This window comes from Schistocerca americana, chromosome 10, assembly GCF_021461395.2.
Source record: "Schistocerca americana isolate TAMUIC-IGC-003095 chromosome 10, iqSchAmer2.1, whole genome shotgun sequence".
In the NCBI taxonomy this organism is placed as follows: Eukaryota; Metazoa; Arthropoda; class Insecta; order Orthoptera; family Acrididae; genus Schistocerca; species Schistocerca americana.
Window position 1 is genome coordinate 178662339 of NC_060128.1, and position 13908 is coordinate 178676246.

Consider the following 13908-nt stretch of genomic DNA (forward strand, 5'->3'; position numbering starts at 1 on the left):
ATTGCAATATAACTTCTTCTGTACTAAATTTTGTTATAAGAATGGAATAAAGTGTATCAAATTTTTAGGAATGTTAAATATTGCTTTTGGTGAGTCTCTTATGAGTAAACCCAGAACACACAAGTGGTATAAACATTTCAAAGCAGGCCTTAAAGGACAGCAGTTTTACAAGAATGGGTGAGATTAAAAATGCAGTCAAAAGGCCTATGAACTATCCCGAGGAAATAATTCCTAAAGTGTTTTGGGAATTGGAAAAAGCACTGGCATAAGTGTATAGCATGTACTGGGGAATATTTTGAATAGGATAACATTGTTGTAGATTAACAAGTAAAGTTCTTACCAAAAAATAAAAATTAATATGTGAACGCACCTTGTATGTCAAGCTTTTTACATAGAAGTCCAGAATCGGTATACGTGTCTCGAAAGAAATTTCAGTAGTGTTTAGATTAGCTATTGCACACATGTTTTAAGCAATATTCCTTAGAATCATGTGAATAGTAACCGAGATAGAGTTTTAGTGACAGAGTATATTCAAATGCTGCTGTTCTCTAGGCATTAAATGTATTACGTGATTGAATCACGTTCTGCTAGCGAAACGTTAATTGATTTTACCATGAAGCTCTCAAGTTATTCCTGGTTTTGTACAACAAGTGATAATGGTATTTATTGCTTTGGACAACATTTGACTGTATTTATCTTGGAAAATCTTTTACTACCATGTACTACATTTCTACCAAAAGAAATTTCATAGTGTATGAGCAGAGTCAGGCTTGAAAGAACACACAACATATTTTTCAAAAAAATATTCATTGCCTGTTTACATACATCGTATTTTAGAGGTCATCATCAACATTGTCACTATCATTACTGTCGTCGTCGTCCTCGTCGTCATCACTTTCTAAATTAATAACTATAGCGTCTATTATGTCTTCCATAACCCCATCCTTAACCCAATATTCTCTTTCAAGTTTCTCCACATGGAGGCAGTATGCACTCCAGTCATCTTGACTTATCGTTTCAAAACCTGTAACAATTGGGACAAGTTTTTGTATACGCTCTCTTTCGGTTACGGCAAAATTTAGTTCGGAATAAAACATGGAAGCTCAGAAAATGTCTACATACCTTCTTTCACCAACTGCAGCAACTTCGTCATGCAAATATCTCCAAGAATATTTCTTCCTCTGACGAAATTCTTGAGCTTTGCCCACGCCATTTCAATTGGATTTAAGTCACAGTTGTATGGTGGAAGTCGCAGCACAGTGTGTCCATGGGCTTCAAGTATTTTATTAATTTCAAATACTTTGTCTTCCGGCTTATGTTGTTTAATTAAATCAAATAATTTTGTTTTTCTCATTGTCAACTCAGCTTCCACCTTATTTTTTAATAACCATTCAATCATTTCGCTTTTATTCGAGGACCTAGTTGGAGCTTTGTTGTGTTCCTTGTTGTGATATGAAGCGTTGTCCATAACAATAACACAGTTCGGTGGCAGATTCGGAATCACTTTATTCGATATCCAATTAGAAAAATTTTCGTAGTTCATTTGCCCATGGTAGTCTCCTGTTGCACAACCCGCTTTATAAACCAACTGTGCGTTGGGTAAGAACCCATCTTTTGATCCAATATTCACCACTATAATCCTATTGCTTCCGCTAACATTGTCCATAATGCCCTCAACGCCAGGGCCCTGCCAACATTTTCTGTAAGTAATGTTATTGTCCACCCAAGTTTCATCAATATAAAAGAATTTTCTGCCTAGCTCCCTTAATTTCCTCACTTGGATCAGATACTTACATCGCCAGTCAATTATATCCGTTCTTTCTACGAGAATCTTTCGTTTACTTACAGATCTTTTCCAGGTAAATCCCATTTCACGCAATGTCTTGTGTAAAACATCTTTCTGCCAAGGAAAATGTATTTTTTGTTTCACGGCATTAAGCAATTTCCGTAATGTCGGCACTATTTTTTGGTTTATGTAAAAGTCCTCCATCGTTTGTCGAATGACTGATTTTGTGAAACTGTCTATTACGATGGGTTTCCTCCCTAAATTATCAGTTTTCCTTCGCGGCGATTCCAGTAAACCATGCGGCTTGTTTTCACGTTCCTTCCTTATGCGTCCTATAGTGGCGAGGCTGACGTTTGCATAAACTGCAGCCCTTTGATTGGGGCTGTTAATGTTAACCAACAGTTCTTTTTGTGTTGCCTCCTTAACACACGCTGTAATAACGTTAGAGACGATCGAACGCTCGTTACTCCGCAAATACCTCCTCTTCTTTGTATTCCGCACATTTTCTTGCAATGCAGGGCGATTATCCATCACTTCGGGATACTGAAGTATATCAGTGAGTACACAAAGTCAACTGACTGACGCTGGCAACAAAGATTCCACAAACAGAAACGACGTATATCAGTATATCACTGCACGCTGAACTACACCGCTAGACGGGTAACAGGGCAACTGATTTTGGGTGGCCCTGTAGGCCAGTGGCAGCGTTCTTCCGGGAAAGGCCACTTCCCCCACCAAAGGCGCTGCTCGCTCTTCAGTTTACAGACAGACTATAAGTCTTGACGGCATCCTGAAGTTCTTTGTTAGTAGCGAAGTGCTGCCCACCTAACCATGACTTCAGTTCTCGGAACAGGTGATAATCACTTGGTGCTAGGTCCGGGCTGTACGGTGGATGTTCAAAAACTTCCCATTTAAACTTTTTGAGGAGGTCTTTTGTCATGTTGGCACTGTGTGGTCGGGCGTTGTCATGGATCAAAACAACGCCAGACGAAAGCATTCCTCCAGACGAAAGCATTCCTCCGCGTTTGTTTTGAATGGCTGTGCAGAGACGATGTAAAGTTTCACAATGAACTTCCTTGGTTATCGTCGTAGCTTGCTCCATAAGTCCACCAGCAGCACTCCTTTATGGTCCCAAAACACAGTGGCCATTAATAAATGAAAAGCACCACTTTGCTTTTGTTCTACAATATTACTTTTATTGTTTACTGGTTTTCGGCTTACAAGGCCATCTTCAGACATTGTTTTTCTTTTCGTCAGTGAATGTTTAAACTTTTTTGGCTTGCTTGGGGAAGCTGTGTGTATCCACTGCTTTGATTGTTCCTATGTTTGAGGATTGTCATAGAGGACCCACGTTTCATCGCCAGTAACAATCGACTTCAAAAAAACGTTTCCCTGATTCACATAACGTGTGAGAAGCGATAATGCTGATGCCATCCTTTGCGTTTTGCGGTCGGTACTCAGCATTTTTGGGATCCAACGAGCACACAATTTCCGATAGCCTAGGTCTTGAGTCACAATTGTGTACAAAGCAGACCCTGAAATGTCTGGAAATTCATCAGACAGTCCACTAATTGTAAACCTTCGTTTGCATCTCACTGCCTGATCAACACGCTAAACGCGTCCTACAGTGGCGACAGAGTTGCGACCTTTTCCACCTTCATCAGGGACGTCTGTTCCTCCTCCTTTAAATTTTCGACACCATTCCCGAACACTACCATCACTCATAACGTTGTTACCATACACTTTGCTCATTCTGCGATGGATTTCAACAGCACTACATCCTTCTGCTAGCAGAAAACGGATTAGACTTCGTAACTCACATTTGGCGGGAGCATCGAGCGTAGCAGCTATGTTTACAGGGACGTAGCTCGGCTACGACAGACACACTGTAGCTGAAGACGGCAGAGGTTGTGGGGGAGGTCCGGCCCCTCCCTACCTCTTACTTGCTTAGATGGGCGATCGGAGGTTGAAAAAAAGCAGCCCTCGTATATCGGCTGATAGGGTGCTGTGGGTATTGAGGATAGGATACAGCATTTGCATCCTACGACTGGCTTTACGGTGCAGGTCTTCGATGTGTGCCCTCCAGGTGTGCCTGGTGTTCAAGGTAACACCAAGATATTTGGCTGTTCGTCGCCACAGGTGTTCTTGACCGTTCCGCTTGAGTAGGAGCGGCTGTCGGGCGGGAGCCCATTTACCTAATCTGTGGGTAATCGTGATGGCTTGAGTTTTCCCTTCGTTAAGAGTGATTCGCCATTTTCTAGCCCAGCGGCCGGTCTCGTCCAGCGCCAATTGCAGTCAGTGGTCCGCGGCGTGGGCCTGCGTGGTCGGGGCGGCTTGCGCTGATTGGTCTGCGCGACCGCGCTGTGCCGCTGCCGGATGGGGTGCCCGTTTCTGCATAGGTACTGAAGGCGGGGCTTCCCGGCTGTGCGATGGACCTGAGGGCGGGTCTTAGGCAAGGCGCGCACAGGCGATTTTTCAGTCGGCGCGACTTATCAATCGCTGTCGCGGAACTACATTGTGGTGCGCACAAAGCGGCAGGAAAATCGCAACTACTCTCAGTACCAGCGTGTATTTAATCGAAACAGCTTGTTTGGTGGCACTTTTACTACGAAGAAGAGTGAGAAAACAGCGCAAATGTCGTTACTGGCTGCATCCGATTGTAAGTCAAAAGACCAGTGAAAGGGCAGTTTTACAAATTACACGAAGAGTTACAAAATCACCCAAATAAATTCTTTCAATACTATCGAATGAGTAAGAATAGTTTTGACACACTGCGTCAGACAGTAGGACCGAATATAACAAAAGAAGATAAGACATGGAGGAAGTGTATACCACCTAAGGAGCACTTATCAGTGACTTTAAGTTGAGCACACATTATTTCATTCAACAGTTTTTATCGACCTTTTACATTATTGATTAGATGCATGAAGAGAATAATTTCATTCAACAATTGTTGTTGCCATTTTACGTTACTGATCAGATGCATCAAGAAAATCACTACTGCAAGTCGAAACTGGCGAACTTGTTTAATGAGAAAACTGCAAAACCATGTTGCGCATAGAGGTTTCTGTGGTCTTGTTGCGGTTGTCAGCAGAGTGGTACACGAACAAATTTTGTGGAGGTTCCGTTTCATTTAGGACATTTGAAGAATACGGTTGAACGAATGAAGATGCTGGGGAATAAGTTGCTTGAGTGGTGTTATAACAAATGTTCGGATGCTGTGGAAAAATCCGTGAAAGCTGATAATATCTGGCATTCCTCATCACATTCAGTGTTTCTATTTTCGCGTAATGTTCTTATCCTCGCTAACTTCTTTTTGTCTGTCTTATAATATATGTAATAGAGATTCCTCGTAGGACGTAACCTTCTTGGCTTCTCTTTTCGTAGGATGTCGTACTTTTGTGCTCTGTGCAGTATATCGTTGTTGTTTTGTGAAGACAAACTGGGGGGGGGGGGGGCCTGCTTCCTTGTTTCCTGTGCTACTGGGCATAATTTCGATGTTGCTGGTGGTCGGTCTGTCTTCCATTTGAGGGAGCAGAAATAACGTTGCATCGAAGTATTGGTATTTCCTCCGTTTTCTTGCAGCCTCGCCAGACGAAGATTTTTTCTGTTCTCTCGCTAAGCTGTCCTTCAGATTTTTCCACTTCCTTTGAATTTCTTTACCTGTCATAAATGAAATTATCACTGTATGTAATTTATTGTAAGTATTTACCTTAATACTTCTAAGAATAAATGTTAATGCTGTTACTGAATATCATTTCTTCCAGATATCTTGCAACTGGAAATAGCTTTAGCTCATTACACTACGAATATCCACTAGGAGCCATTACAATCAGAGAAATTGTGAAGGATACATGCGAGCAGTTGTGGCAGTGTCTACAGCCTATTCATATGGCGGAAAAAACTGAAGATCATTGGAAGATTATTGCCAAACAGTTGTTAGACAGAACTGACTTTCCAAATTACATTGGTGCTGTGGACGGGAAACATGAGACTGAAGAAGCATGCTGACAGTGGCTCAGAGTTGTATAATTACAAGAATTATTTTTCGACAGTACTTTCGGGCTTGGTGGATGCTGACTATTGTTTCACTGTGATAGACGTGGACTCGTACGGAGCCAATGGGGATTCTAATGTGTTCAAGAAATCCAACTTCTATCAAAAACTGAAATCTAATCACTTAAACATTCCAAATCCTCAAAAATTACCACTCGACGAGGAAGGAGTGCCTCAACCTTTCAATTTTTAGGAGATTAAGCATTTGCACTGTCCAGACATATTCTGCGGCCGTACTTGAAGAAAAACCTGACAATGAAACAGCGTGTTTTTAATTATAGACATTGTCGTGCTTGTAGAATGGTGGAATGTACTTTGGAGATTTTGACTAACAAATGGAGAATATTTCATCGACCTGTGGATGTTGGTTTTTCAGACATAATCATAAAAGCATGTTGTATTCTGCATAATTTCGCAAGACGAAATGACGGTGTACAAACTGAGGACGAGTCGTAGGAATGCCTTCTGCAAGGCTGTGACCCTGTAGGAATACGAGCTGATGCGTGTGGCATGCAGATCAGGGATTATTTTGCAAACTACTTTGTGACTCCACAAGGATCAGTATCTTGGCAATATGAAAAAAGTTAAATTGTTGTAAATGTGATGTACACATGAATGAATGAATGAAATAAGTGAACCATGAAATACCTTTGTTAGTCTGGTCCAGGCATTTCAGTCCAGTTCCGAATTAGGCTGCAGCATAATTCTCCCCATAGTTTCTCTATCAAATTGCGATCACTGTATTCTTTTAATTTCCTGTTGTAGAGAGCTGATCGCTTTTCTACTAGTCTTTCTGAATCGACAACACAACTTACAGTGTCATCCGTAGCGCAACTCCCGTTATCAGACTAGCTGCTGGCGCACTGAACTTGTGTGTATGCAACACTGAGCGAGAGCGACTGACAGAAATCGCGTCGCTAGTGCGCACGGGCCCATGCCAGTGCCTGTGAATCATTCCACACCTGCGACAATCGCGTTGCGCGTGAAATAGGACCGGTTGCGTCTTTTAAATCGCCGCTACTTTTTTGTCGCACGTGCGCGCGCTCCTATTCGAGCCACTGTGTTTCATTCTTGCGACAAATAAATCGCGCGACGGAAAATGGCTAGTGCGCGCCTAGCCTTAAGGCTAGGTGCAAATTGAGACGAATATAGCACGTGTGACGTGACACGATTTTGCCGCGCGGCTCGCGCGTTCGTCACGTGTCGCGTGGTCCTACGCATATTGAGACGCGTATGTGACTAGTGTGCCCTAGTCGGTGTGACACGCGCGTGCCAGACTCCGAATACCGGCCTACTGCTTGTCAGACTGACGGTGTGTGTTTCGCGAGTAAGAGAGATGTTATTGTTAGACTTGAGTTCCGAATCAGATTCGGATACTAACGCTGAAGAGGAAGTGTTGCTTTATTCATTAATAAATAAAAAATTCAAATCCACAAATAAATATATTTTGTATGAAAGAAAAACATGTGGGCAATTTCAAACTACGACCAAGATGAGTGACACTGATTTCACGAATTACTTCAGAATGACCAGAAAGCAGTTTTCTGAAGTACATGGAATAGTAAAGCACGCTATTGATTCAAATGGGTGTAATGCACAGGAGCCGATTGCTACTGAACAAAAACTGGCAGTATTTTTGAGGTAAGTGATGAACGCTGATATTAATTTTTTATCTAAGGAATTATAAAATGTTGCACCCTTGTGTCTAGGCATTTTATTTTCAGCTCCCTTACACAGAATCGATGGGTGTTACATAAGTTTGACTCCTACGTGTGTGTGTGTGTGTGTGTGTGTGTGTGTGTGTGTGTGTGTGTGTGTGTGTGTGTGTGTGTGAGAGAGAGAGAGAGAGAGAGAGAGAGAGAGAGAGAGAGAGAGAGAGAGAGCGGGGAGGAGGGAGGGCATCGTAGCGCCGAAACTAACGGATTGATTTTAATGGTGCTTTTGGTTTGAAATTTGGTTTAATCGGGAGTTATCTTAGCTATGCTTACGCTCAGCCGTCCTTTAACCGGCCACATAAACTAAAAATGTTTGCTATCAGTAGGCTCTCTAGTTATACTATGCCTAAAGCATATGATCTACATCAAGGTACATAGTACCAGAACTCAAACAGTCTAAATAAAAGTCGTCGAGAGCATACGTTTATCTTTCACGGTTGAAATGCAATGGCCATTTTTGTATTAGGAAGGTGCCTCGCACAATATTATGTAACACAAAAATGTCGAGTGTGACTGTTGTAAAAGGTAAACATATGCTTTTGTATATTATTTAGTAGTCTTTTTGAGGTCTACAAATCAGTACTGAATCAAGTTCTGTTGCTCATATGGTTTAGTCGGCGTACTGCAAAAGAGCGCATTGATGGGAGAATTTCTTTCGGACTTGCACTTTCCTCGCAACTGCTTACTCAGTGTGATATCTAAATCAACAAACTATGTACTAGAAGCCACAGAATATATCTACGGATCAGAATAAGAAAAATGTAAACCTAATAAGTGGTTCTTAAATATTGAAGCATTAAAAATCCTTTTTTCTTTGCAATTCTGCCAAAGCAGATTCGTCGAGGGCAACAGGAAATAACTTAATTTTGTCAACGAATTGCAACACCCTGTACACTTTTCACGCAACTTAGTGTAATACAAGCTAGGTCTTAAGCGTATTTCACCTTGACAAAAAAACCGTTCTGCTAGCTGGAGTGGGTTTTTAAAATTGTTTTACCAAATTTCTCTTGTTAGTGTTTTATTGCAATAATACATGTTCATAAACAAAGAATGTTAATTTATCATTAATGAAAATGTGGATCGGTGCAGCGAAAACTACTCAGAAAAGAAAACGAAAAATACACAAAATGCTGATACAAAAAAGAATTAAAGTCTTAAGCAAACATAATTGTGATGGTCCCTTCAGATTTCTTGAAAACGGTGAACAAAATCGGTGATATTAGACAAACCGGATTCAGTTGTGTCGACCTTCAAATCTTCCATCTGCTGCTGTTCTGAATAGTGAGACGCTGTCTGTTGGTCTGAATCAGTCGATATATATGGCGATGAAGAGTGAGAAAAAGGTGCTGTACTGTATGGCGCTGAATTATTTGAAGAAGATGACATCGAAGGTGTCTGGCTCCTTACGTTCATTATTTCTTCTTCTGCAAGTGACAGCCTGGAAAAGTTGACCTCTGATTCTGTGTTGGTAACTTTGAGGCATGTTTTTAGTCAGCTGATACATAGAGATAAAAAAAATTGTAAAGAGGGTCATCTTTGATACAGTGTGACTCCAACGCTCTTCTTTCTTCTGCTCTTTGTCTTGCTCTGTCCTCACGCTGTTGCATTGATTGTTTTAGCAGAATTACAACGTCTTCCTGTTTTCTTTTCCTTGATTGATTTCTTTGAATAACTGGAGTTGAAGTAGCGGTGTGATGTGCTATGCACTCCGTTCCTATGCTCCTACTAGATACTTCGTTGCTGTCGTAGTTATTAATATCTTGACTTTGCTCATTCGCCTCATTGTCGAGTGAGTTGTTATCTTCTAATTCCTCGGTTTCCAGTGTATCACTTCTTGCTGATGTTTTAGTTGTAGCTTGTGAGCTGTGATCACTGTCATCACCTAGATTACTATCACATGGACCAGCTGTCATAAAGGTTCAAGAAATGACACCTGGTTTTGATATCTCCACGGCTTGATATTCTCAGCAGCAGCTCCGCTTTTCATATATTTCACCTGTCGTCGTCGTCGTGCATCTCGCTTCAGCCACGAATTTTTTCTCTCTTCCCTGCAATAATTAACATCTAATAAGGCATTAATGTTGTCCCATATGGATAAACTAAAGATAAGCAATATTAACTTATAGTGTTTGGATAAAGACATATTTGCAATCTACTTTTATCGTTCCACATTAACAATATACTTTCGTTTTGTTTCAGATATTTAGCCTCCGGTGACAGCTACAAAAGTATTGCGTATAACTATCTCTTGGGAGATCGAACTGTATCTAATATTGTAAAAGAAGTAGCTACCGCTGTATGGAAAGAAATGCAACCAAAGTATTTAGCGGAACCTACAACACAGACATGGAAATCAGTCGCTTCACGGTTTGAACATACGAAGTGTGGCTAGAAAAAAACCGGATTAGTACTGGTGAAACAATAAAACGAATGCAATAAGGCTGAAAGTCGCGTGGCCTGTCACGTGACTCTCGCTCCGCCTACTGCTCGAGTTTCATCTGCCTCCTGCACTCAGTCTGCCCGTGGCGTCTGTTTTAAGTAGTTGACGTTTTGTCTGTGCGTCGGAAAATGTTGAGTGTACAGAAAGAACAGCGTGTTAACATCAAATTTTGTTTCAAACTAGGAAAATCTGTAAGTGAAACGTTTGTAATGTTACAACAAGTGTACGGCGATGATTGTTTATCGCGAACACAAGTGTTTGAGTGGTTTAAACGATTTAAAGATGGCCGCGAAGACACCAGTGATGACACTCGCACTGGCAGACCATTGTCAGCAAAAACTGATGCAAACATTGAAAAAATCGGTAAACTTGTTCGACAAGATCGCCGTTTAACAATCAGAGCAGTGTCTGACTTAACAGGAGTTGACTTGTTGTGGCATTAAAATTCAGTACAGAGTATAAGGCAATATTTATCGTATGGGCAGTGTTCTCACTGCTCATATGCGCCGTGCCGAAGTGAGCATATGGTCGGGCTACTTTCTCGCTCCCCGCCTCAAATTTCCCACGGTGCTAGCGAGGCACGTGCGACGTGCGGCGCGGGAAACTGCCTCAACCACAACGCCGCGCGACCTGGCGCAGGCGCGTGTCACGTCCCAGTCGCGTCGCGTCGCAATTTGCGCGGTCTCATTTGAAACTGTGATGTTACAAAAACGCGCGCTGCGCTGCATCGCGCCACACGCGCTATACTCGTCTCAATTTGCGCCTAGCCTAAAGGCTGCGTTCACACTGCCGGCCTGGCCGGGATGACGCGTACTGGCTCGGCTCGTGCCTAGCCAGCTCATGCCGACGTGTAGTGCATTCACATTGCGCGCCGCGCCGAGCCGGGACGGCGAAATGGGGGAAAATCCACTTCTCCGATTTTCATGTTTTAAAAATTAAAAATTCTTAGCTGTATATAAGACTTCGCCACATAGTTTTATGAACTTATTTTTTCCTCAAAAACGTTACTTATGTCGTGAAAAAAGAAAGTCTACTTTTCGTTTCGCGTGATTTCTTAGTTTCGTAACGCTTCCCAACCGATTTTGAAGAAAGTATGCGACTAAAAAATCTGATTTTTGTACACGAGGTAGTGTAACATCTTAGCTTCGTATTGACCATTTATCTTTCCATATTTATTAACAGTCATTGTGAAATGATGCTATTTGTCAATGTTGTTCACTTGATATACAAATCTTGTAGTGAAAAACTTATGTAGCGGGTAGCTTACTGTTAGATCCGTTTCAGACCATACATTGTTGGGAATGAAATGTAGCTAAAAGTACCAAAGGGTTTTTGAAATGATACTGATATGTCTCTGGTCACAAGTAATGCGAGCTATTCAGTGGCGTCAGTGCCGCGTCCGCAAGCCACGGACTTCGCGCGGTTACAGCTTGGTTTAGTGTAGTCATATGACGCAGGACCGAAAGAAACTAATTAAACACTCTCTGTACCAGGCCTATTTTATGCACCCGTCCCTAGAAACCGGGCAATTTTACCAATATTAAAAAAATTACTGCATCAAATCTACTGTTTGGATTGTGGCAAATTTGGTACCATCTTGAAGCTGCACATTTCTACTTTAATTCTGAGTGAAAGAAACTACTTTACAATGCACAGCTTTAAGGTACAGTTATAGAAATCACTTAGATGTTTTAAGAATTTAGAAAAAGTCATACGAATAAGGGAATACAATTGTGATTTATTTTTAACCAAAATTGTGGCACTACATTACATGTTTCTGATAGTATACAGTATTACATATAAATTTCACACAGAATCATATTGTTTTTTAGTGTGGAAAATTTTAAAGCAAGGTTCCAGGCAGAGTGCAACGCCACACTGTTCACATTCGTATCGTGTCTCTTTGCGAGAAGCCTTGCCACTCTGTTTCTTGCTCCTGGAACTGCACACGTGACACACACGAGCAGCATACTTCTTAGTAGTTGCAGGTATGTGCTGCAAAAAATGTCTCTTTGTTAGCCGACCTACAGTTCCTTCATTTCTTGGAATGAATTCAAGTGTGTCGTCTTCAACAAGCTGAACTGCAAGCACTGTTATAAAGTCTGTTATTGTAATTTTCTTCCTGTGCACTGCATTGTACAGCCAAAATGCATTTGATACTCCCATAAGCAGCAAATGGAAATATAATTTTCGCCACCATTTCACAGTTCTGTGCTGGAACGGATTGTACTGCAGGCGTTGGTCTCCAATATCCACTCCAATTTTATTGAGGTTGTAATCAAGTACCTGAAGTGGTTTCAATACTACAGACCCATTTCTCTTAGTATGCGTACCAAATGTTGCTTGATGCCTTGTAGACAATGTATACACATCTCTCTTATCTTTCCACTTCATTGCCAATACATTATCTTTACGCCGAAAAGACATTTCGCCCTTTTTCAGCTTAGCAGATACTAAATCTTTAGGCAATCCTTTCCTGGATTTGTTCACAGTACCAACAGCTCCAGTGCCTTTCTCTGCCAGTTGCTGAAATAGCTCTGGACTGGAATAAAATCGATCTAAATACACAGTGTGGCCTTTGTTCAGCAAGCTGCTGTCAGACAACAATCGCAAAATAACCGCAGACGAAGAATTGTCAACAATATGCTTACCAGCATAAACTTCAAAATTTACAACATAGCCACTACTGGCTTCAGCAACAGCATATACTTTCAGTCCATACTTATGAGGCTTATTTTGCATGTAAACACGGAAACTCACACGACCTCGAAATGGGCAAATTCCTTCATCAATTGTCACTTTTTCTGAGGGACGATATGCCTGGATACATCGCTCCTTCAAATTATTATAATATGGCAAAACTTTGTAAAGTGGATGAAATCCATCTTCGCCTGGTTTTTTCTGATTTGAATTGTCAACAAGATGCAAGCATGACAATATCTGAGTGAAACGCAAACGGCTCATGACATGGGGACAAAAGTTACAACTAAGAACAGGATTAGTGCTCCAATGGTCCGCAATTTTGGGCTTTTTCGAAACACACATGTGGAAAATAATACCCAAGAAACGCCTCATCTCACTTATAGTCACTGGCTTCCACGAACTCAAAACTGAATGGGGCTTCAGATTATTTCCTCTTCTTTTCTTCTGTATTGTCTGTGATGCATACAAATTTGTCTGTCTCTTGAGTTCATTTACGTCACTGTCAGTAAGGAACACTTTACTGCAATCCAGTACAGAACTCGACTCATCAATATCCACTAGTATCTGCCTGGGTGTCGTGTTGACAGGCAGAGGTCGGTAGGTGTCAACTGCAGTCCACTCACTGTCTTTCGGATACGGCACAGCTGCTGGATTTGAAGCAACACCTTCAACATCATTCTCGTCTTCATCTGAAGACAAACTGTCATCAATCTCGTCTTCTAAAAAGAATATCACATTATGTGTAACTACATACATCGTTTACACATGTTCAACAGATATGTGCGTACTGCACAATTACGTGGAAAATTCGGAAATACGTACCTTCAAACACACCATTGCATTCAGAATCGTCTGAATCACTCTCTACATTATCCAGAGTGTCGCTATGATTGATCAAATCCGCAATTTCTGCGTCTGATAAACCGCGCCGAAACATGATGACAAACAACTGAATGATATACAGACTGAGAACGCAAAGATAAGTTTTAACATGAATTACAGCGCTGCCGTGACATCTATGGACGCATTTTGTTAATAAACATCTGAAAAACGTATAGCGCTGGCCAAACCCGTAGAAATAACGTTGCAGTGTTTTGAATGAAATTAAATGTAGCGGCCCGTAAATTTTACGGGCTTGGTGATTTTCGCGCGATCCCAGGCCCGTAAATTTTACGGGCTTGGCGCTTAGAGTGTTACTAGTGATCAGC

At 41.4% G+C, this 13908-nt stretch overlaps 1 protein-coding gene across 1 annotated transcript in view; it reads right to left on the reverse strand.

Moving 5' to 3' along the window:
- LOC124552363 (piggyBac transposable element-derived protein 4-like) overlaps positions 1 to 13637 on the reverse strand; it is a 38541-nt gene extending 24904 nt beyond the window's left edge. Inside the window, exons 1-2 of the mRNA XM_047126629.1 lie at positions 13523 to 13637; positions 11970 to 13419 (exon numbers count right to left, since the gene is read on the reverse strand). Of these exons, the coding sequence (XP_046982585.1) occupies positions 11970 to 13419; positions 13523 to 13637 (1565 nt within the window). The remainder of the gene's footprint in view (positions 1 to 11969; positions 13420 to 13522) is intronic.
- Between the last annotated feature and the right edge of the window lie 271 nt (positions 13638 to 13908).